The sequence below is a fragment of the Triturus cristatus genome, chromosome 3_2 (assembly GCF_964204655.1).
Source record: "Triturus cristatus chromosome 3_2, aTriCri1.1, whole genome shotgun sequence".
Classification (NCBI taxonomy): Eukaryota; Metazoa; Chordata; class Amphibia; order Caudata; family Salamandridae; genus Triturus; species Triturus cristatus.
Window position 1 is genome coordinate 893963682 of NC_140584.1, and position 24640 is coordinate 893988321.

At 48.1% G+C, this 24640-nt stretch overlaps 1 protein-coding gene across 1 annotated transcript in view; it reads left to right on the forward strand.

Annotated features, from left to right (window-relative positions):
* TAX1BP3 (Tax1 binding protein 3) overlaps positions 1 to 24640 on the forward strand; it is a 210553-nt gene that overhangs the window by 161492 nt on the left and 24421 nt on the right. The window contains exon 3 of the mRNA XM_085649319.1: positions 11057 to 11134. Coding sequence (XP_085505445.1) covers positions 11057 to 11134 — 78 coding nt within the window. The remainder of the gene's footprint in view (positions 1 to 11056; positions 11135 to 24640) is intronic.

Below are 24640 nucleotides of genomic sequence, written 5' to 3' on the forward strand. Positions count from 1 at the left end.
TACTCCTGCAGGAGACTCATTTGGTCGGCAATGTGTGTCATGCTATGAATAGGTGGGGGTTCCAATTGGTTGCACACTCCGGGTTCACCACTGGTTCCAGAGGGGTTGGTATTCTGGTCCGGTCTTCCCTCCCACTAGAGATTGATAATGTCATCCTTGACGACAGAGGGCGTTATGCCGCTCTATCCAGCAGGTGGGAGGGTAAGACTCTTTCCTTAGCCACGATATATGTTCCCCCAGGCCTCCAGACCTCCACTTTCTCTGATGTTGGTCGGATGTTGCTGGAACTCCCCGATAGTCTTCTCCTCATGGGTGGGGACTTGAACTCCGTACTGTCCGGCGATCTGGATCGCCACCCCCCCCAGGGCCCTTCCTGTTTCCCAATCATGGCTCGGTGGGTTCTTGGACACCTTTGGTTTGGTGGATTGCTGGAGGTTAATGCATCCGACGCAACGTCAATACACCTTCCACTCCGGGGCTCATGGGAGTCTCTCCAGGCTTGATCACTTCCTCATGCCCGCGGCCCAGTCCCCCCACATTGGGGAGGTAAGACACTTGGCCCGGGGCATTTCAGATCACTCCCCTGTGTGGCTTCTTTTCGACGCGGGGACGCAAGCCGCGGGGCGGATCGCCCCTATCAACCCTTGGCATCTGCGCAACCCCAAGACTCACAACAGCCTCATTAAGTCGCTCGACCACTACTTCCTGGAGAACGAGGGGTCTGTTTTATCCTCAATGTCCCTGTGGGAGGCCTTCAAAACTGTTATTCGTGGACAGGCCCTATCTTTAATAGTCGAGACCAAGAAAGCTAGGAATGGGGAGGCCGTGAAGCTGGAGGCCAAAATACTGGAGTTGGAGGCTGATCTAGACTTAGGTGTCACCCAGGATATGCTCCACGCCCTTAGCTTGAAACAGTTTGAATATAAATCCCTAGTTACGGATGCTGCCAAAACAATGTACAGGGAACAGCAGGGTAGACTGTATGATGTCGGGGATAAGGCGGGTAAATTGATTGCATGGCTTGATAAGAAGGAGAGAGTGAACCGTGTGGTCCCAGTGCTTCAGAATTCTGACGGTGTGCATGTGACTGACCCTGGCGAGATTGTGGAGTGTTTTGCTGACTATTTTCGTGTGGTCTACTCCCCGGTGTCCGATAGAGATGAGGATGACTCTCGTTTCTTGTTGAGGGATATTGCGCTGCCCCGCCTGTCTGAAGAGGATCGAGAGCGTATGGAGGCGTCGTTGTCGGCCGACGAGATTGCTACCGCGATCCGTTCCCTTCGTTCTGGCAAAGCTATGGCCCCAATGCATTGCCTATTGAATTGTACAAATTGCGCCCGGATAAAGTCGCACCGTTTCTCCGTGAAATGTTTCTGGAGTCGCGTGAGCTTGGTTCCCTCCCTTGCGACCAGCGTCTGGCCATTATAGTTGTGATTCCTAAGGAGGGCAAGCCTCGTGATCGTTGTGCCTCATACAGGCCTATTTCCCTATTGAATGCTGAACCGAAGATTCTCGCCAAGGTCCTTGCTAATCGCTTACTCGCTGTCATCTGTGACCTGATTCATCCGGATCAATCTGGTTTCATTCCGCACCGGAACACTGCTCTCAACTTACGGCGCCTACACGGCGTTCTCGCCAGGGCGGAGCTTCTCTCCGAGCCAGCCATCTTGGCTTCCTTGGACGCCACGATGGCCTTGATACGATAGAAAGGCCTTATCTTTGGGCCACTCTGGCGAAGTTCGGTTTCGGTGCGGGATTTATTAGTTGGGTGAGACTCCTATATACGGATCCGCTAGCTCAGGTTGTTGTCAATGGTAGGGTGGGTGTCCCAGCCCTTCGCTCTCGGGAGGGGTACTAGGCAGGGGTGTCCGTTGTCCCCCCTGCTCTTTGCTCTTGCTCTAGAACCGCTTGCAGCCTGGCTCCGATGGGAACCATCGATAAAGGGCATTCAGTGGGCCCCTGAATTTGAAGACCGGGTTTCGTTGTACGCCGACGACATTCTTTTGTACCTCATCTCCCCGCATGAATCCCTTAACGTCCTCTTTGACGTCCTCACTTCTTTCGGTAAAAACTCCGGTTTGATCATTAATTGGTCTAAATCGTGTGTGTATGTTATCTCCGGTGGCCTTTTCCCCTTACCGAATAGGTTCCCCATTCAAATTTCGCACTCCGGTTTCAAGTACTTGGAGGTCTACGTATCGTTGGACCCGGCGGTCCGTCTACGCACTCCAGTACTCCTTTCATGATATTCCGGCGACCTACTTTCGGGAGGTGGAAGGTTTACAGAGGAGACTTGTTTGGGACGGCCGCGCGCGCATCGCTCTTGCAAAACTGACTCTCCCCTGGTATGACGGGGGCATTGCACTCCCGGACATCAGGAGGTATTATTGGGCCTCCCAGTTGTCCGCCATCAACCATGCTACGTATGCACCCGGTCCGAATCCGGCTTTCGAGATGGATAAATATCAGTTGCCTGGTGGCAACTTCAACAGAGCGCTCTACTCTCGGACGGCGGGGAGAAACCTAACGGGACCCACTAAGATTGCTATACGTGTGTGGAAGGATGCCACTGTGGCTGTGGGATGGAATGATCGCCTGACACGAGCGACCCCCTTGTTTGCATCGGACAGATTGGGCTGCCTCTGGACGACGAAAGGTTTTGAGAACTGGGATACGATTGGCATTAGCAGAGTGGGTGATCTCTGGGTGAAAGGTGCGGTCAAATCCTTTGCGGTGCTTCAGAGTGAGTATGAGTTGAGTGAGAGGGAGTTCTTCAGATATGCACAGGTTCGCCACGCTTTGCTGTCGGTCTTCGAGGCCGGTACCACAGTCCCTGCAGCTTCACCACTTGAGGACCGTATACTTGATGGTCATCTGCCCGATAGTACGATTTCCTTGATCTATAAGAAATTAATCAACAATCGGGCGGACCTCCTTGTGCGTCTTAGGGAGTCCTGGACCGGAGACGGGTTGGAGTTGGATGACGAAGACTGGCAGTCCGCACTGTCCTCCCCGAAAGAGGTTGCCATTCCTGCCCGTCTCCGTCTCGTCCAGCTCAAAATTCTTCACCGTGTTTATGTGACGGGTCCTCGTTTGGTTGTGATGGGTTTTTCTTCGGACGGGTTGTGTAAGCGCGGCTGTGGAATGAGCGCCACCTTCCTTCATATCCTTTGGGAGTGCCGCGAGGTTGCGGCGTATTGGCACCGTGTGCATGCTGTAATGGAGTGTGTCACTGGGGTCGCTCTGTTGCCTGAGGCTCGTCGATATTTGTTGAATGTATGGGAGCCGAATGACTACAACGTCACCCAGGCCCGGTGGGCGGCGCTTGGGAACATGATTGCAAAGAGGGATATTGCGCAGCTTTGGGGTTCCCGACGGCCTCCCACCGTGTCAGTGTGGAAGGAGAACATGGACTGATGCATGTTCAGAGAGAAGACGGTGTACCTGGTTCGGGGTAGGCCTGGGGCGTGGGGTAGAATTTGAGGTCAGTGGAACACCTACCGAGGTAACATCTGTACGCCCCCTTTTGTAGACACCCCGGACATTTCTCTGTCCCCCTGATCCTGAGGTTCCTGGAATACTGTACCCTTTTGGCTGATTGTTCTGACTTCCCCGCTGCCTCCTCTCCCCCAACCCCCCCCCACCCCCGGTCATCTCTATTGTCCTCCTGATTTTCTGCCTGGTGTGGTGGGATCCCCCCATCGGCGCTCGACACCGTCTAGATTGTTTCTCGCCTTGAGCTTTGTTTTATTGTTTCTTTGTTTGTTCTTTTCTTTTAAAATTTAAAATATTTGTATCCTGCCTAGCTTCTGAGCTGCCGAGAATATCTCCTGTAACCCTGCTGAGCCTCTGGAAATCAGTCGCTGCTTCGTGATGTCACGCAATTGACATGCATATACTAGCGGCCGGCCCTGGTGGTTGTAGGCCCATATTTGTAATGATGTTATTTGGCACAATAACGTTTTTCAACAAAAAAAAAAAGAACCATGGAGAGATAAGCCATCCAGATCCCAGTCAACTCAACCTTGTGATCTGGCACCTGAAATCTTAGAGTTTGGCTTCCTCAGTCTCCCATTTAGGAGCTAGACATCCTACACAAGAGCATGCTATGCAGCAAAGTGGAAACAATTTGTGATTTTTCTTTTGCACAAATAACAAAATCAATCCACTAGATGCTTCTATTCAGAACAGTATCTGTTATCTCTTGCACCTACAATGATGTAACCTAGCATATACATCTATTAGACTACATCTGGCTGCAATAGCAGCTTATCTCCAAAACAGACAACATTTGTCCTTGTTTCGAGTATCAAAGCATTTATGGAAGGACTTAAGAGAATAATTCCGCGCAGAGTTCCGGCCTCTCCAGTGTGGAACCTAAATGTGGTCCTTACCAGGCTCATGGGTCCCCCATTTGAACCTTTGCACAAATGCCAACTACAGTTCCTCACATGGAAAGTAGCCTTTCTGGTCGCTATCACATTTCTTAGAAGAGTTAGTGAACTCCAGGCATTAACCATCCAAGAACCATTTTTGCAAATCCATCATAACAAAGTGGTTCTTAGAACTAACCCTACATTTTTACCCAAAGTCGTATCTGCCTTCCATCTTAACCAGTCGGTTGAACTCCCAGGAATTTTCCCTCAACCAGACTCCGTGGCAGAACGAGCTCTTCACACGTTAAGAGTAATACTCTACTACATTGAAAGAACAACATCCTTTAGAAGGACCAAACAACTCTTTGTTGCTTTCTCCCCAGCTCATAAGGGCAATCCCATTTCAAAAGCAGGGATTGCAAGGTGGATTGTTAAATGCATCCAAATATGCTATATCAAAGCCAAACGCACATTAACCATTCCCCCTAGAGCTCATTCAACACGCAAACTAAGGGCTTCTATGGCATTCTTAGGGAACATTCCCCTAGATCACATCTGCAAAGCAGCATCTTCGGCTACACCACACACTTTCACAAAACACTATTGTGTAGATGTGCAAGCAAAAAAACAAGCTAGTGTGGGCCAGGCCGACTTAAGAACACTTTTTCAAACCACTGCAACAGATGGAGGTAGCCACCGCTAAGGAGGTAACTGCTGTATAGTCCATGCACAAGTATACGATCAACAGCTCATATGCCTCGAACGGAAAATGCTACTTACCAGTATGCATCTGTTCTTAACATGTAGAGCTGTAGATTCGTATACGCCGACCTGCCTCCCTCGATGCCCATGCGCACTATCGTCCTAAAGAGGAGTCACCTACCTCGTGACTACAAAGACTTCTGCCAAGACAAAAACAAAGTACAAACATCCGAGCACAACACCAGATGGCCATCTATGCACAAGTATACGAATCTACAGCTCTACATGCCAAGAACAGATGCATACTGGTAAGTAGCATTTTCCTTATTTTGTTTTTCACTACTGCAATGCCTGCCGTTTCCCTTAGGAGAACAATGGGTTAACTTATTATATTTAATAAGTAACTTTTTAATTGGCAGCAGGTAGGAATGTCAAATTTGATATGATAAAGTTGGATTTTAAATCCTAATTCTGAAAATGCCTCTTTTAGAATTGTGGCATTGTCATGTCCCCACCATTTATTGCCTCCAGACTGTATCATTGGTCGCACGGCTAGGTGTAGCTAGTAGTTGGTCTTGCTCTCAGACAGTGAGAAAAAGGGGGAATAGGTGTTGGCAGGATGGGCCATCTCTGACCTGATGAGGGTTCGTAGTTGTCACCTACCATAGCCACAAAGACTCTCTTCCTTTAGCATACTCACAAAGGGCTTATTTTTAGTCTTTTCAGCCCCCATGACAAGCTGGGGCCAGGGCAAGTAGGCAGGAAATTCAAAATTCTTCTGGGGTAGAACCCTCCACAACCATCATCTACTTCAAAGCAGGCACAGGTATAAAAATTGGGCCCTCACACCCAACTCTTCAGTAGACTGCTGGATCTGTGGATACCACAGAAGGACTCCCTGGTTGCTTGAGTCCTGCCACACTTGCAGTGGACCTGCACCCTACATTCCAGGCAGAAGTGACTCCAAGGGGCAGCTGACTGTTGTCCTCCTCTGAGTTACAGGAATACAACAAGCTCCAGAGTACACCCTGCATCTGCCCAGCTGATCTGCAGCTAGAAGTGCCTGACTAAGCTGAAGTGAATTCCTTATCCACCAAGAGGAGCCCCTCAGGTCCTGGACCCTTGGTGTGGCTTCAGTTGAGCTCCCCCTCTAAAAAAACAAAAACAAAAAAGCAAATATCCTGAAGTTTATGGCACTTCGCGACCGCGAACAAGCTTGTTCGCTCCCAGGTCTTGCAGACTGCCAATATAAAGCTACGGTGAGCCCGACTTCGTGCTACAGCAACCACTAGGCATCAGCAATGCGAGATCAGCACTTCTCGCTACAGCATCGACAGCCCACGGTGGATGCCAATGCAAATCTCCAGTAACGACAGTCCGCAATGCTCAACAGGATATTTGTGAACAGCGATGATCATCCGCAAAGCTCTCCCTGCTCCTCGCGGCCTCCACCACCACAAACTAAACTCTTTACACTCGACTTTAGAAGGTAACTTTTTTAGCTGGGCTAACCTGGTCCCTGTAAGTGGCCTGCACTTCATTGCAAGTGGCGTCAACATGTGACTTTTACCGGCGTTGTACAACAAAATAACCATGACTGGCGCTTTGTTCTTTTAGGTGCCCTACTTACCTAAAACTTTAAAATTGCATATTTCGGGTTCTACTTATTGGGATTTTGTCGGTTTGGTCTAAAATAATTTATTAAAATTTACCACATTTTTCTAAAGTGATGTGGGATTTCTCTAGTGTTATTTTCACTTTTACTGTTTTAAATGCTTCATAGACACTTGCTGCTTGAGTAGAGTTTCACCCCCCTCAACCAGTAACCCAATTTCCTAAACCTTCCCTGCAACTTTGTCTGAGGTGGTGGTGTTCTTTCATTAGCCCAGCAAGGCTTTGCTTTGGAACAGTTAAAGGGTACCTTTCGGCCATATTGGGTTTTATGGGGTTTCCGGATCAGCACTCCCTGTTCAAATCACCCGTTGTGACCCATTTTCTCAAAGTTCTCTAAATCCCCTTATGCCCCAATTGGACCTAAGCTTGGTTCTGACTTTTTTGATGTGCTCCCCATTCGAGGCTATGCATAGCAGCCACCTGCGTCTCTTCACCTTCAAAACAACCTTTTTAAGGGCCACTACATAGATCAAGAGGGTTAGCGAGCTGCAGGAACTTACTGTGCACCCTCCATACAATACCTTTTTTCCAGGTAAACGGGTGCTGAGAAAACCTGCCTTACTCCTGCCAGACATGGTGGCATCCTTCCTTGTCTGCCAGACTATCACACTGCCAAACCTTCTTTGCTTTGCCTCACGCTCCTGGACCCAAAAAGAGTATTACCATTCTACATTGATTGTACCAAAGAGCACCAGGTCCAGCATCAACTCTTCATTGGGTTGGTAGTGCAAACAAAGGAAAACCTGTGCAGAAATGGACCATCTCCGGATGGATTGTACTCTGCCTTAAGACTTGCTACGCACTGGCCTAGAAGCAACCGCCTAAGGGCTTGCAGGCTCATTCCACTAGAGCCAAGGTTGTGACTACTACGTTAGCTCGCAGAGTTTCTGTCTTAGATATGTCGGGCTGGGAAGTTGGTATATCTGCACACATTTACAAAGCACTATTGCTTGGACAGTCGGGTCTGTCATGACTGGCATTTTGCCTGTTTGGTCCTCTAGGACTTCCTGTTTTGAATCTGTTTGTAGAACCTCCTTCGGGGAGGTATTGCTTGGGTATTTATTCTAAGGTAAGGAATCTGCGACTAGAAGTCTCTATCAGATTTCCAAATTACTTGCCTTTGGTAACTCCTTATCTGGTAGAGACTCTAGCTGCAGATTCGTTACCGATCCTCCCTATTTCTAGAAACAGATTTTTCCATCTAGAGTGACCATTGTAGGTACTTAGTGTCTGTAAACTGGTCCATCAGCATTCTTCTGGTGCTGAATCTGGTATCAGCATGCTGGGGTGGGCCCTATATAGGCACTGGACACATCACTACTGGCGCTGGGTGATGCTAACACTGAGCCGATCGATTACAGGCGAGCAGAGGTGCGGCTCAAGATTTTCCAGATCCAGTCTGACGCCTTGGGAATATTCTAAGGAAAGGAATTTGAGGGTAGATAGTTTGTACCAGATAAGGCCTTACTGAAGGTAAGTAACTTGTTCATCTTGGTGTACACTTCTGTACGCACACTCTTGCAACAATATAGTTGCAACCTTCCATGTCCGTTATACTCGCGCACATTGCTGCACTCAGAACACAATGTTTGGTAAAAAGGGTAAACCAGTTTAAACAGACATACTATAAATGGGGCAAAGTAACCTCATGTGATCCTCCCCAACAGAAACCAGTTCTTGGAGAAGCCGCATTTCAGGTTTAGAACAGAAATGACTTTGAGAACTTAAAAAAACAAGCATTTGTAATGCATAGGTCTCACATTTATGAGAGTTTAAGCTATTGGCATTGTAAATGACAATGGTTTTTTATTTGTTTTAAAAACCAAAATAAAAGGCATTGCCATTTACAATGTCAATTGCTCAAGCGTGCCTAAATGCGAGACCTATTGCATTGCAAATCCTTGTTTTATTATATGTGCTGCATCCTGTGGGAAGGAAAGGAATCTAGCTAGGTTTTGTTCTGAAGTGACACGGATTTATTGAACATTTGAGTTACTCTTCAATAGTGTTTAAAGTCTAGTGGGTGGGGGGGTGGGGTAAAGGGCAGAGGTGGGGGGTGGATAACGGGATGATAATAAAAAAGCTCTATAAAGCGGCCAGGCTGGCTGCTTCATAGGGCTTTACTTTCCACCCAGGAGGGTGGGTGAAGAAATGGAGACTGGAAACTGTGAGGGAGGGGAGAATAAACCCAGGCGGGGTGAAAAAAATGTGGACAGGAGGGCTTATGGGAGGGGAGAAGAAGCAAAGGATGAGAAGAAACACGTGGATATAAGTTAAAAATAAAAAGTCAGTATGTCTCCGCAATCTATTGGCAATGTTAATGTTGTTGTGACAGTGAGGGCCATATATACGATGGCGCACATCCCCACATGAAGAACATACATTTGGTACAATAAACAATTAGGAGGAAATAATGAATAACTGGCCTTCAGCGGAGCAGGGCTGCACTCGAGATCTGTAGTAAACAAGCGCATAGGCAGTCCTACCCCACCCCTTTCCCAGCAGAGGAAGCAATTGTAAACAACACAAGTTCGATATGAGGCGAAACGTTTGCTATGTTGCTTCATTTTGCCTCATAATAATTAAAACACCTTTTTCCGTGTGGTCAACAATTAAAAAGTACGCCATATTAGTTCATTTTCAAAAAGCGAATGTGCTTTTACTTAAAAACAGCAACCCATGTCAACTGCGGCTTCAGCTGTTTGATTATTGCTTCAATAGCTCTTTCCTGCCAACAACAGGAATGCCGAATGCGCGTCAATAGAAAGCATAGAAGGAACGATCTCTGCTGTTTTGAGAAGTGGTTTGCCTTTGAAGTCACTTTACGCGGTCCACTTTTTCAAGCGCCATCTAACGTGACAAAATAAGAACAGCCTGGTTTACAATGGCGCTCTCCGAGCAAGTCAGGTGAACGCTTTTAAAAAACAAGCCGTGGCAGAGGGAGGGAACAGGAACAAAGTGAGCCAAACCAGAGCAGAGGGAGTGGCGACAAGAAGAAAGCCATGCAGATGGAGCCCGTGGAATGGGAGATGGGGGCAAAGCGAGACAGTCAGTCAGTGATAGAGACAGGGGATACAATGAGGAATGAGTAAACAGGAGTGAGGGGAGGGGTGAGGGAGAGAGCAGAAGGCGACTACAGAAACAAGCAAAATAGAAAGCAGCTCGACATCCGGGCCGGGGAGGAGACCTGGGAGTGCGAGGGCTGCCCGCATGTGCTGTACCTGGAACTTTCGCGTGTTCTGCAGCTCGTGCCCAGTGGCGGCGCGTGCGGACTTGAAAAGCCGCCATACTTTCATGAGTGCTGTGCGGCTCATGCGGCCCAGGGAGGGGGTTGCCAAAGCGCCCAAGGCAAAAAAGAAGCAGAAGTCCGGCAGGAGCCCACCCCGCCTTCGTGAATGCCGCATGGTGCGGCCAAAGCAGGATTTCAGGCAGGGCTCCTGTGAGCAAGACGGAGCCCCGCGTGGTGCTGCAGTGAGCCGCTGAAGACACGAGACCAGCGCAAAGTCCCCACAAGAGCTAGTAAGTGGGACATGCTGTACGTTTACAGCACGCGTGCGCATTTAAAAAAAGAAATTACATGAGGCTGGTGAGGACAGAAGGGGGACAGGAGATGTGCACATCACATGTCTGTACATTTGTGTTCACGGGCTCGTTCACAACCTGCAATCGTCCCTGCGCGTGCCCATCTCCGGTCTCCCTTCCGAGGCAAGTCAGTAACAATAGAACTCGCTGGCGACAGCGCTTCGCGCTGTGTCGACAGGCGAGACCTAAAAAAAAACCTTTCAATCTGATTAACTCTAGGGAACAACGACCTAAATTGTATCAACAACGTGACAAGCTACCCTAGGAGACAAGAGATTTTCAAATTGCATGCAGGATGTAATCCTTGTTCTCTTCTTTATCTCTGGTAGACAGTATGAAAAGAAATAGAGAATTTGCATTTGTGCTGTCAACACGTTGTTATTGTTTATTTATAGACTTGCAGTGTAGGTGTTCGAAATAGTTCTTTTATTACATTGTCTTCTCATCTTCCAAGTTTTTTTTTTAGTGGTCAATGACTTTGGCCTTAAATTAACTGATGTAAAAAGGCGACAAGTGTTTTTATTTATGCTTCTATTTAAAGTATTGCATACGCTCCTTTTATTTATTCTACTGTATAATTTTAACAGACTAATTGTATAAATAAACTATAGTTGAAACTTTTGTTTGATGCTGCGTTTTGGTTAGTGAACACGTTTGGACTGTCGTGCTTATTTCCATCTTTGAGAATGGATTATTTTTAAAATAAAGGTTTCTTTTCACAGGGCGTCTATGTGACCCGTGTTTCAGAAGGTGGGCCAGCTGAGGTAGCTGGGCTCCAGATGGGAGACAAAATAATGCAGGTAGATCAGTATTTTTAATAAGACTTTTTTTCAGAGGATTTGGTGAAAAAAGATCTATCTATCTAATCTCCGATCTGATCTAATCGGCTATCTAATACATGTATGCATTTACATTGAATGCTATTTTACCACTAAGGACCATGACTGATGTGATCACGGGAGGACTGTTCGGTTATGGTCATTGTCATTAACTGTTATTCCGAGGTTCATTTTAATGTTGACATTTTCTTGTCTCAAACAAAACCTTAGTCGATCTCGCAATATCACAAAAAATACAATTTACCAATTAATGTTGGGATTAAGATTGGTCTTTCTTCTCAAAGTATGGTTAACTGTCCGTTTGCACAGTGCAGACTATTAGGACATCTACCAGAGACAGTTTGCCAATTAAATAACTTTGCATAAAGATCTGCTTCTACTTTGCTTCTTCAGTAAGAACAGAGTGAATGATGTGTGAACACATGGACAGTAGTTTCAAAATAGGCAAAGTATTCTAAGTTGTTAGTGACTAATTTATTGTGAGACAACATGAATAGATAGAATGTAGAACCTTGGTTCGGTTATGTATTCCTTCCTCCCCATCCTTGTATAGCTAATCTCTAGTTTTTCAGAATTACTTTTAGGTAAATATTCTTCATTGAGGCGTGTTGGCCATTTCCCCAAGCCACTTCGAGCCTAGGTCTTGTGAAACAATGCCCGGTGTTTGGAAAGTTGCCCAATCCACTTCCTAGAGAACACATTCTCTTACTCTTTCTACAACCATTGGCTGAACCTGAATTCTACTCTCCTACTGGTCGTGAGCGAAGTGGGTATGTTGTGTTTGTGAGCATACACCCAAGGTGGGCTAACACTCTGCATTCTACTGTGATCTACAGGTCAACTAGTTTGAATATTCATAATGTAGACACAGTTTACTATCCTTCTGATCGGGCAAATTGGGAATCATTGTGCTGGGTAATAGTGAAATATAGTATTTGCAATCTTTTCAAATGAATCCGTGTGATTTGAAGCACTATCACTATACACCAACAGGTTATTATTATTATTATTGAAGAGTTGGCCCTGGAGTACGTCTCTGGTTTATATAGCATTTATAGTGGCTCAGCTTGACTATAAGTGGGGTGACGCGGACCACCACACTGAAAGGCGTTAGTCTAACGCCTGATGCGTGGCACTTGGCAGGGCTGGTCCTGCTGTGCCCCCCTGTTTCCCCGCAAGCCCTGGCCCCCAGGCATAGATTCCAGTGGTCTGGGCGGGCCTGTGATACAAAGCATTCTTCATCTGCCCTGGCTCCACGTGTATTCCGGGAATGGTCTGGGCACTTGTGTCTGTCTAGGCGAGCGCTGTGCTGTATTATCTTGTTAGACCTGTCAGCCCTAGGGTGGTCTCCCCCTCTGATCGTGCCTCATTTTTTCCACCCTCATTTTTATGTTGGACTTAGGTCTCCGGGCGCCTTTTCATTGCCAACCAGTGTTAAGGTGCAGGTGCTCCCTTCTCCAAAGATGACTGCCACAGGCCCCTGCTACTGCAGAGTGGTCTTCATTAGTAGCACCCTAGCTGCCAGGAGCTGGCTGGAACCCCACAACAATGTTGTGACACCAGCCCGCCTTTTTTGTCCCATAGGTAGAATGGGGAAGCTCCTGGAATGTGCTGGAACCTTCTAGAAGGGAGGTGTGGTTTTTACTTTTGCCGCCTTGGATAGTGGTCACCTGACCTAGGGCTACTTAAGTGAGGGAGGGAACTTTTTCTAGTTAGTTGGCCAGACCTGGAGGATCCACGCAGGAGTTTTAGGCGGTAGGGCCTAGCCAGGGACTTATGCCTCTGAAAGTGACAGGACTTGGGTACTGCCTTTTAAGTGAGTGAGGGATCCTGTACAGCCCACTGATCTAGCCCAGCGGTAGGAGGACCCAGGGGCCATCTGCCAAACCTGACTAGGAAGGAACTAGTCACCAACTCAATCCCTACCCCCAAGAAACAGAACCCCTAAGGGCGCCAGAGACATCTGCGCCAGTAAGATTGCTGGAACTTCATGCTGAAACTGAATGCTGAAACTGAATGCTAGAACTTCATGCTGAAACTGAATGCTGAAACCTAATGCTGAAGCTCCCTATTGAAACCTAAGCTGAAAGTGACTGCTGGACTGCTGGGGATCAACCAGGTACTAGAGCTGTGACCCCTGCGCTCCCCGACCTTGCCTGGGATCCCCCGAGTCAGTCCCGCATCGGGCGCGGAGCGCTGAGCACGCCGTCGCCCCTGCTTAACTTCCCCCCCCCCCCCCGGTGCAACAGGGACCTGAAGCGTGCTCACCGCCGCGGCCCGGAGGCCTGAAGTGTGCCCCATTATCGAGTCGGGGCCCGCAGAGAAGCCCGGGGGCCCGTCGCAGCTGCTGTCGGAGGCGTGAGAGGCTGTGACCTGTCCCCCGGCCGCTGAGCGCATTGATTGCGGGGCCCGGAGCCGTGACGGACGCCGCTGCAGTGAAGATCCCCCCCCCAGGACTCCGAGATCGAGCTAACCCCCGGGGGCTGGGAGGAGGCCTGGGACTCACCCCCCTGCTCCCCGGGAGGCTGGTGGAAGACCCGGTGCGCCCCCGGTCGATCGGGAGCGGCACCGCGCTCCGAGACTTTGGTTCCTCTCCGTGGGATTGCCCCCTTGCTGCTAGACTGCCGCGTACAAGGGGACCAAGTGCTTACGGCCTGATCATTACGAGTAGCGCTGTATTCTGAAGTTCTGCTCTGAAGTGCTTGATGCTTAATTATTACGAGTAGCTCTGTATTCTCAAGTTCTGCTCTGAAATGCTTACGGCCTGATCATTACGAGTAGCGCTGTATTCTGAAGTTCTGCTCTGAAGTGCTTGATGCTTGATTATCACGAGTAGCGCTGTGTTCTCAAGTTCTGCTCTGAAGTGCTTGACGCCTGTTTATTACGAGTAGCGCTGTGTTCTCACGTCCTGCTCTGAAGTGCTTAGTGCCTGGTTATTACGAGTAGCGCTGAGTCCTCAAGTTCTGCGCGTAAGCGCTAGTAGTCTTCCATGTGTGGCGCTACGTTTTCCAGCCCTATTTTAAAGCGCTGATAATCGCTAGATACCGCGCAAGGTACCCACGGCAGATCGAAACGCTAGTGGTGGGAGGGGCACAGCGCGCTGGTTAACCGCTGTGTTCACCGTTCCCCCAGGTTCGCCAGGTATTGCCAATGGAACTATGATGAGTTGCTGATGAATCTGACGCTAATGTATTCAGGTGCTGCTTGTTGCAACATAAGGCATTGCTGGTGAATCTGACACTAATGTATTCAGGTACTGCCTAGGGAACCATAATGAAATGCTGGTGAATCTACTGTTAATGTATTCAAGTAATGCCATTGCCATCTCATGAACTGCGTTTACATCTAACTGCTTAGATAAACTTGTTTGATTTTCATTGAACCTACTGTGTGGCGTCCATTATTGTGTGCGTTTCCTGCTTCAGGGGAGGAGTGTGTTGTATGGTCGCTTTACACTTAAGCCTTCGGGTGCCCAGCCGCTCGAGTCACGTTACCCCCTTAGGGCCCAGTGACCCCAGGTCTTACATATCTTGATAAGGCACAGAAGACCAGAGCCTGTGACTTCTCGATGAGCTGAACTGGCAGCTGTGAACAAGAATTCAGACTGTCAACTCTGCACTGAGCCCCCTAATTCAAGAGAGGCCCAGCGACTGCTGCTGTCAGAGCAACACCAGCACCAGTTCAGGCGATTGGCAAATTTAGCAGAACCCGTAGTGGAGAAAGTTAGTTAGTGTGGCCTGTTCAGACGGGCTCTCAATCCGTGCTTCTAGAGTGATGGCTGCAGTTGGAGGAGTGACGTATACCTATGAAATGTTGCAGGCAGTACTTAAAATGAAAACATACAAAAGTGCTGGTACTTATCCAAAGTACCTATTTCCTCCTTCAAAGTGCCGCTGTTCTCCCATTAAATATTACAGCATTGCTGAGAGGTGCAGATGCTCTCCCTTTTAAATTACAGTAGTGCAGGTACTCAGTTCCCCACCCGCCCTGTTACAGCAATAGTTTACAGGAAGAAGATTGGATTTACTGATCACTCTGGTACGGTTGAGTAGCGTGGAATGGCAATTTTACACTGAGAGCGGTGTCAATTATCTGCGGTTCTGTGGTGCGAGCAGGTGTGAAGTGTAGGATGAGAGGAGATTACGCTAGTGTATGAGAGTGTTTTGTAGAGGAGAGTTGGTGTTTTGAAGGAGTATGTACATGGGAGAAAACCGAAGAAGTATGTGGTATTGCTTTTGCCAACTGTTGAGGAGGATGCCCTTCCATTTCCGGTACTTTGCAGCAGTTTTAAGATAATCTTTGAGTTTCTCGTTGCTCAAATGGGTGTAGTTTCTGAAATTTATAGATTTCCCTTGTGTCCGTTGCTTGATTTTTGCTCGCGAGAAAGTGTCACTCATTGTCATTGAATGTCACTCATAATTGCACTGAAATTCTGAATATGTCAAACATAAGTAATCTGAAACCTTGGCAGCTATGCAGGACGTATAAAACGCTGCTGTCAGTGTGAGCACGATCTCCTCCACAGCAGAGCAGCACTGAGAGGGCCCGACATATTTAAATTCTAGTGAGTGCTTTAATAAATTAATCAAGAGTCAGCTGAATGGAGCTTACCTAGTCTGCAGCGGCACCACCTCGAGCCTGGAGAGCAGAGCTACAGGCTCAGTGTCTGTCAGGCTGTAAAGTTTTAAACCTATTAATACTTAAGTGAACCACGCAGCAACCTCTCCGTGATCACTGTGTGTCTTTAATGCGACTTATCGTTTCCAACCAGGTCCGGTCGCAGGGCAGCGGCATGATGAGGCACCGAGACCAATTGGGTCCAGGCAGTGGTGCGAGTAGTGGCTGCCGGTCAAACGAAAGTAACAAATTCATAACTGCCTCCAACTTGAACCGAGGCCCCGCCCACCTCAGGAGTAACTTAACTTCCAGGCTGTCTCGCCTCTCAGAAAAAGGACACACTGTTGCAGTCGTGAAGCCATGTCACGGGAACCCAGCGGCAGTGAATGCAACAGCAATCTAAGGCTCAGCAGCACTGTGTGCCCCCACCCCGCGCCCTGGCCTGCGTGTGCCTGCTAAATATAACTTGAGGGCAGCGGAATGCGCAGAGTAGTTATCCCATAGTCTGCCAGTGCATCAGCCGTGGTCCTGGTGTCAGCCGGGTCAAAGGCCCAATGCCAATACAATATACGCACCGCATGGTGTGAGCAGCGGCGAACGGTGCTGATAAACTTTAAACCCTCATCAGGTGTTCCCATGCTCCACGGGCGGCCTGACAAAGTTTCCAGGCACTCTCCGCAGCAGCCATGATTGGGCAAATTATTACAAACTCTTTTAACTGACCGCACATGAATCTGAGAATGCCGTAAAAAGTGTATGTTGTAAATTGTAGCCAGGGAGAGTTGACCCAGCCCCCGACCCTACCACAGCGGCGTGAACGAGGGCACTGCCAGCGCTAATTAATAGCAGGCTCAAGCTTGGCTGAGGCGCTATAAATGCGTGACTGCGCATTTCAGTGTGGTGATGCGGACCACCACACTGAAATGCATTAGTCTGACGCGTGGTACTTGGCAGGGCTACCTCCACTCTGGAAAAAAGAATCCATATTGGCAATAATACGATCTCTGTTTATATTGCCTCATTCAAGATTGTGTCTAAAATGTATTTTAATTTTGGTCCCTGAATTTTAAAACAGTAGAAATGCGGAAGCATTGTATCTACGCCCAATCTTGCGCTCTAACAAAATACACTTTTCCTACATAAATGGTTTTCATATTGCTGTAAGTCATAATACTTTCAGATGAGAGTCTAGAGAAAATGTGGCTACAGCTTCCGGTTTTAACACTAGACCTAAATGCTTATGTGGTAAGAAACTGGCAAATACGTTTTTTCGTGGAGGAAAATAAATATATAAATGCAAAGAACCCTGGGTAGTTCCCAAGTTTAGGTGGAGAACAGCTCCTATATGGAGCTCCCTACAACACCAGTGGCGCTCCTGAATCTGCTCACCTCAAATGTCTGTTTTGTCCAGCAAAGTGTTGAGCATGGGATTAGCACAGTGCCATCAATGCTGAGCTAGATCGGGACAAAATATTTTGACATTTCTACAGCAAAGTCTTTAAGCATAGGATTAGCTAGTGCCATCCATGCCGAGCTGCAAAATAACAGAAGCCTTTTACCACTCCTGCCATAGTATTGCGGCATTTGATTGGTAAAATACGGTTATCCATTAGAATTCTACCAGGGGTTTTGGGACATTCTCACACCCCACCTACTGAACCTCTACACCGAGGCGGTTTGGAGGGGCGGGGACCTTTCTGAACTTGATACAGCGACTATTTTGGTGATTACAGCACCCGGCCAACCTTCGCTTCAGTGTAGCTTCTATCGCCCTATCTCTTTTATTAACACTGAAATTAAGATTTTCCGACAGGTGATTTTCAGCCTGGTCCACCTGGACCAGTGTAGGTTCATGCCTAATCGGAGCACTCGTCACTGTATACACCTCTTGCAGCTTGCCTTGGCACGAGCGTGTGAGATACCTGAATCCTGTGCGCTCTTACTACTGACTTCGAGAAGGCCTTCAACTCGGTTGATTGGGGCTTTGAGGACAGCACTGATCAGAATGAGTTTCAGTTCCTGAATATTTTGCTACATTAACCTCCTATACTTCCACCCCACGGCCCGAGTTCTGTTTAATGGGGTGCTTTTGGGCCCTTTCCCTATCAGCAGAGTTACCCATCAGGTGTGTCCCCTGTCACCCCTTTTGTTTGGGGTCACAATCTAACCCCCCACCCGATTAGTGCGATGCTTAGCTACATGGGTGGAGCTGGAGGGGCTCGGAGAAGGACAGAATAGCGCTATATTCTGACTGCGTTCTCCTGTACCTGGCTGACCCGATCAAGCAGGTCCGATATGCCTCTGCATCCTGAAGCTTTATAAAGAGGTCTCTGGCCTGCTTGTAAATTCGAATAAGTCGCTATTAGTGCTGGTTCGTGGCTATGCTGTGACTGGACAATGTCAGGCCTCCATACCCATGAAATGTCTGAGGTTCTGGGGATTCATATTTCCCTTGTCCATAAACTGGCATAAAACCTCAATTTGCTGCCTCTTCTCACCCTGACGAAGGTGGGCCTGCAGCTCTGGGCATGCCTCCTGCTGCACCTTTTAGGCCGTGTAGCACTTTTCAAGATAGTGGTTCTCCACGCTGCCTATACATCTTCAAAAATTTCCCCCTGCTTTTTCCTGGCCGTTGGTTCAGGGACTTTAGATCAGTAGTCTGTATCTTCGTGTGGTCCAATCTTCTGCCTTGCATTGCCTGGACTAAATGCAGGGGTGGCTATGGCTGATATTTAAATGTACCATCGGGCCACACAACTCCTCATGATCAATGATTGGCTTACCGCAGGGTGATATGGTCAGGCATATGGGGCTGAGCTTGCCCCCTACCCCAACATCTCCCTATAATGACTTGGTTAGTTTCCCAGGCTTGGCGAGCACATCACAAGCCATGGGTTGGCATAACACCCAGCAGACCTCGCTGTGGCATGGCCCCACCATGTATACAACCTCTGAGGCTTCCAGATGTGGGGCTACATAGGTATTACGACCTTAGGCGACATCTGGCAATGAGACCATATAAGTCCTTCCACGGTCTTCAGGCACAGTACGCCCTTTCTAGAACCCAATTCTATAAATACCTGCAAATTAGGCTCTCACACGCAGTTTAAAAGGGCTACCTCCGAATACTACAGAGTGCAGTCCACTGGAGGCGCAGTTGGAGGATAAGGGTATTGTCCTGTATCTATCGTTCCATGATTACCAATGCCCCGGACGCACTTGTCCTCCTAAGGAGGAAATGGGAGGCCTGTTTGGGTCCTATGGATGATGTTGACTGGCCTCCCATGAAACTGTGATGTCCACTTGGTTACGTCTTATTTGGTTAAATTGTCTTCACTGCACATACACAACACCCCTGAAACTGTGGCAGGCCCAGAAATTACATTCCAACGCTTGCTTTCACTGCCTTTCCCAGAATGCAGATTTTTTCCATATGGATTTTTTCCATATAGTTTGGCTGTGTTCCCTGATCGCGGAGAAGACAGTAGCTCAGTTATTGTCCCAGGTTCTGGGGTACAAGCTGACACCAAAAGAGGTTCTCCTGGGAGTTCTAGAAGATCTTGGCAACACCAGAGGGAGAGGTACCTCATTGGAATTACCACCGTGGTGGCAAAAAGAGACATTGCTCGTAAGTGGAAATTGGCCATCGCACCAACGGTGGCTGAGTGGAGGAAGGGGATGGACTGGTGTGCCGCACAAGAGGAGCCCATGTATGTGGCAAAGAGTTGTTCCTCTTTGTCATGACGGGCGTGGTTGGTCGGCCAGGGACGTTTCTATATTCTTTTACCATATTGTTTGAAATCAATAACATTTGATTAAAAAAGAAAATTCACATTATGTATTTCTGTATACCTCTGAGTGGGAAACAACGTTTACCACAAATCTTTTTTCCTGCAGGGAATCACAACGCGGTCGTTATTCCGGTGCGGTGTGATTCCGCATACCATTACTCCGCAAGTCGGAACAACGACTTGCGGGGGGGGGGGAGGGAGTGTTGGATTTAAAATCCAACACCTTTCCTATTGTCCGCACAATAGTAAATTATACTATTCCAACATCCAGTGCCATCCCCTCCACAAGTCGTTGTTCCGACTTCCGGAGTAATGGTATGCGGAATCACAACACGGTCGTTGTACCTACCGCGTTGTGATTCCCTGCGGGGAAAAAGACTGCGGGATAACAACATACATTCCTCTGAGTCATTAACTGCATCCAAAATGTGCTTAATCCATTAAACCCCAACCAAAGCCTTATGAATGCCAAACTGGCCCCGCTCAGCTACCAGAAAATGTCAATTCAGGTTAATGGTTTCAGCTTATATTTTTTCTACTATCAGTATTTGGCTCCTTCCCCAGGGAAGCTGACCATATCCACAAATGTATCTTGATTTAAGATGGTTTTTAGCTAGTATATAGGGTGACAAAGGATTCCTGCTTAACAAAAACTAAGATCCTTCATTTCAAAGTTCTGTTTATTTTCCCTGTTCTAGACAACGGAAGCGTGTTCATTTCAGTGACAGAAAATAATAAAGGTTCCAGAGTCTCAAACCATGTGATTAGAAAAAAAAACTGGAACTCTGGCTTGAATTTTTAAAAGAACAAACATTAGCAATGCCAATATGTCTCGGTTTACTATGTGTTGGAACTGGCAGTGTCTGGCTAAAAGTATGTCCCCAGCCAGGCAGAACTACCTCTCCCATCAAGGGTAGGTGATTACACTCGCTGTATAACCCGTGCTCACTCTTTGGTAGCTTGGACTGAGCAGTCAGGCTCACTACGGAGGCAATGTGTAAAGCAAAGGCACAGCAGCCACTTGCAATAAATGCACTGAGCGTCTCAAAAGAGAATCCAGACAGGATGTTTGTAAAAATGTTTATATTCAACACACATTCTATTATTATAACATGATCATCATATACTTTTGGACATAAAACCCAATCTGTACGCACACTGTGGACAATTCCTAATCTAATCCCCAGCCCCCTAATTGAGAGCCCCTTTATGTGGAGCACAATATCAAAATTGTGTACATGCACAAAAATAGACCACTTTCTAGCAGCACTGCTGGCTGAAGCCACACAGGAGAAATCCAATGTCAAAAGGTATTGAGCTTTTGGCTCTTAACGTATGAGGCGGCACCACTGTCCAGTGTCGTGAATCACCAGTGGTCCGCACATGATCATTCCCACTCACACAGACCGTACGGCACGCTCTTACACACACGTGCACTCAACACCCTAATGCGGTGTCACTGGTACCCAACAGGTAAATGGTTCACCCTCTGCAGACTCCGTGGCCTAAGCCCCCCTCCACCCTCTAGTTTACCCGGATTGTCTTAGTCCTCCGGATGGACGATAACCAGCCCTGCCTACCGTACACTGGGCTATATGTGGCTAAAGTCGCACTTAGTCTGGGTCCCTGGGAAGCCGGTGGGAATATGTAACCGTTTTAAATAGCAGGTAGACATAAACTAGGGAGGACATAAACTAGGGAGAGGATAGCATCCAATTAGGAAGTTCACCCACAGGTCTCAAAACACAAGAGTCAAAGTCTCTTGACTCACTTCTGAACTGTCTTGGAAGCATTTTTCAACTCAGTCAATCTCTCTCACTACTACCTGGTGCCAAGATGTCTTTGCGAGATGCCTAATGTGGAGAGGGAAGTTGATCCGCCGCGATGAGGGTCAGCAAGGGAACAACTGATGATGGGGAGTAACACACAGGAGCCTCTCTGTAGGATGAGGCGCCCCAATCGGTACACTATGATCAGTTGTGCCCAGGCGATCCAGGCACAGCGACTGGTACGCTTAGCAATGAGTCGCACCAGGTAATTCAGATTTCAAACACGATGAGTTGCAAGTTTCGCACTTCCCTGTTAAGGAGATACAATGACTGGTGCACATTGAGTTGGGTTACACCAGGCAATTCCGGTCACACCCAGCAAAGAGTTACAATTCCGTACCTCTCTGGAAATGAAACACAACGTCCGATGCACGATGATACAGGTTGCAGCAGACCAGTCGGGTCACACACAAACCAGTGCAAGTCCAGCCGAGCCACCACGTGAAGTAGAATGAGGCACTATTCAGGTTACACCCACACCTCCAAGGGTCGAACCCTGTGAATCTGACACCACACGCAATGAGCATGCAGTTGGTGTTTCGCATGAGAGAAAGGTGGCTCTATCAACGAAATGCGCCACGCAGGGTCCCACAACCAGTGAATCCGCTCACCACTAGACACTTATGAGTGTCACGGTCCCTGCAATCCAGGAACCACATGCCTTAGATGCAGGCAAGATTTCTGGGGCTCTGCACTAGGCAATACGGTCTCTAGGCACAAGTCTTAGGTCCACGCTCACACTACGTTACCAGTTTGCATTTAGTAGCCGAGGTGGGCACTTGAGAGGGCAGTGTTCTCCAGATGTCTCGGGTAGATGGTGTAGGTCCCGCGGGGAGGGGGGGGGGGGGAGAAATCTTTGATGTCCTTGAGATCTCTAGGAGAACAGAAGGCCTGTGGCCACACTTCAGCAGGTCCACGGCCAGTCTCTATTCGGACAGTTATCCTCCATGTGCACAACAGATACCACTGACCATGTGCACCATGCAGTCCGGGTTTTCCAGTCCCACGTCCCCACAAGGGTATCTTGGCTTCTGCTGAAGGACTGCACACGTGGCTATACTGTTATGTGTCTTTGAAATCTGGATGGTGTAGGGTATTTTTTCCTTTGAACTACAGATGTCTCCCCTAAATCATAGGCCTGTCTGCCGTGGGGCCTTGGAATGCAGATCTTAATCTTTAGTGGGGCCATGATCCGGCCTCCAGACGGTAATTGTCACAACCTCTACCGTCAATCTAGCCCATTCAGCCCTAAAATAGCAATGGTCCATATTCTATAAGTGGCATTTCTAAGCAATGGAGAGAATTGGGCACTGCAAATCCATGGATATGAAACATCATGAGGCTGCTCCATTGCAATCCATCATTACAGTGCAAACTATTGTTAACCACTTCCCCCCCCATATTAACTTCTGGGCAGATCAGGCCTCATAGGTAGTGAAAACACACATCTGTAATCCTCACTACATGGCCGTGCATTTGCTATTGCACACTCCAACCTGCAATGGCAGGAGGGACACATATTTCCCAGCACCAATGGTGCCAGGATTGAACTGTTAAGAGCACGGATAAGTCACAATCAGCCAAGTTTCCCAGAATTATGCTTTTTAAGCCACTATTTTACCAGCATGTGAAGATGTTTTTGGCACAAATGAAATAAAGTCTAAAATGTGACATGGTATGGATCGCAAATTGATCTCTGAGGTTTACGCAAAGGGCACTATCACCAGATGCAGTGGCTTTCAAGCCCCCGTCTCCTTTGCCGGTCTTTAGCTATTTATAGAAACCCATAGAGAGAATTCCCTCATTTTCATGAGCTAGGAAAACTGCAGAATTTTATACCGAATGTCAGTGGTCATGTGAAATCATACTTTTTGAGTTTCTGTTGTTTTTTTTTTTTTTTTTTAAAAAAAACCTTTATTCGTGCATCTTAAAAGAACAAATACGGGCCTACAACCGTCAGGCCGGCCACGATACAGTAAAGCACTGATACCCACATTACAGCCCCCGTGCATCAACGGTCAGGATTAACAACAGGTTATGAGTCACATACTGGAGATATCTTTGAAACCCGGGGAAGGAGAGGTGAAGGTTAATTTTAAGTTTTTTGATAATTTTATCAGAGAAAAAAGTCAATGAAGGATAAGAGCAAAGTAGATTCGAGTCCGCAAGATAGCTTCACCACACGGGCGAGCAGCAACATCAGTAAGAACAACAATGGGAGTAAAATCTCAATCAGTGAGGCGGTGCAGAGATATATCAGGATAGTCACATGAGCAAGTACGCGCCCCTCCAGAGCCGCCCCCACTCGATCCACCCCACACCCGGACCCCGAATCGAAGAAAGTAGAGCACAGAGACATAAAAGAAGAAAGGCCCATAGAACTAATTGAGAACAGAGTATTACCCCCCCACCCTACACCAATGCGGAGGCTACGGCCTACCCCCCCCCCAGCATAGTGCCTGTCGCCCAATGAACCCGAAATATAGAGAAGAGAGAAAGTAGGAACAGAGTAAAGAAGGGAAGAAAACAGAAAAGAAGGTGGGGAGGAGCCCACTGGACACCAGAGCGCCCCGAACCATCAGCCAGTTATGGCCCCCACACACTGAGAGCCCTCTACGCCAAAAAACGGCATGCAAAGATACCATGGCACCACAGTTTAAGCAAGGGATACAAGTCGCGACGAGTGCGCGCAAAACATACATACAGTCCCAGTCCCAGGCCAGCCCGTCCATAAACCATAGCGATAGAAGTCAGTCTAGCCCTGGCCCGATCGCGGGCTTGGGATTAAACCAGCTCCTGCGTGAAGGCCCCGTGTCCCGAGCAGACAAAGACAAGATGGCCGCTTGTGAGAGGATGGTGAAGTAGGATCACGAAATGGCCGCCGACCATCGATTGAGGTCCCTCGTTGCACCACATAAAATCCAAACCTGGCAAGTAAGGTACAGGAGTTCCACAAAAAGGCAGCAGTGGGCCACCGCGGACGGTCCCTCGAAGCCGTTAGGTATCGCTCAGCAGGATAGCCTCGCGGACGCGGTGAGGCAGGGAACAATGAAGCAGGCAGCCATGACCAGGGGGACAAAGTATCCGCAGTTGAGGTGGAGAGCGGTGGACCCTGGGCGCCGGGAGCGCTAGATGAAGGCACCAGTGTAGCACAATCATACACCGCCGCTGCGTCCCCGCAAGAGGACAAGAGCACCGGAGGACCCACGCCCTGTGGATGACAAACAGTG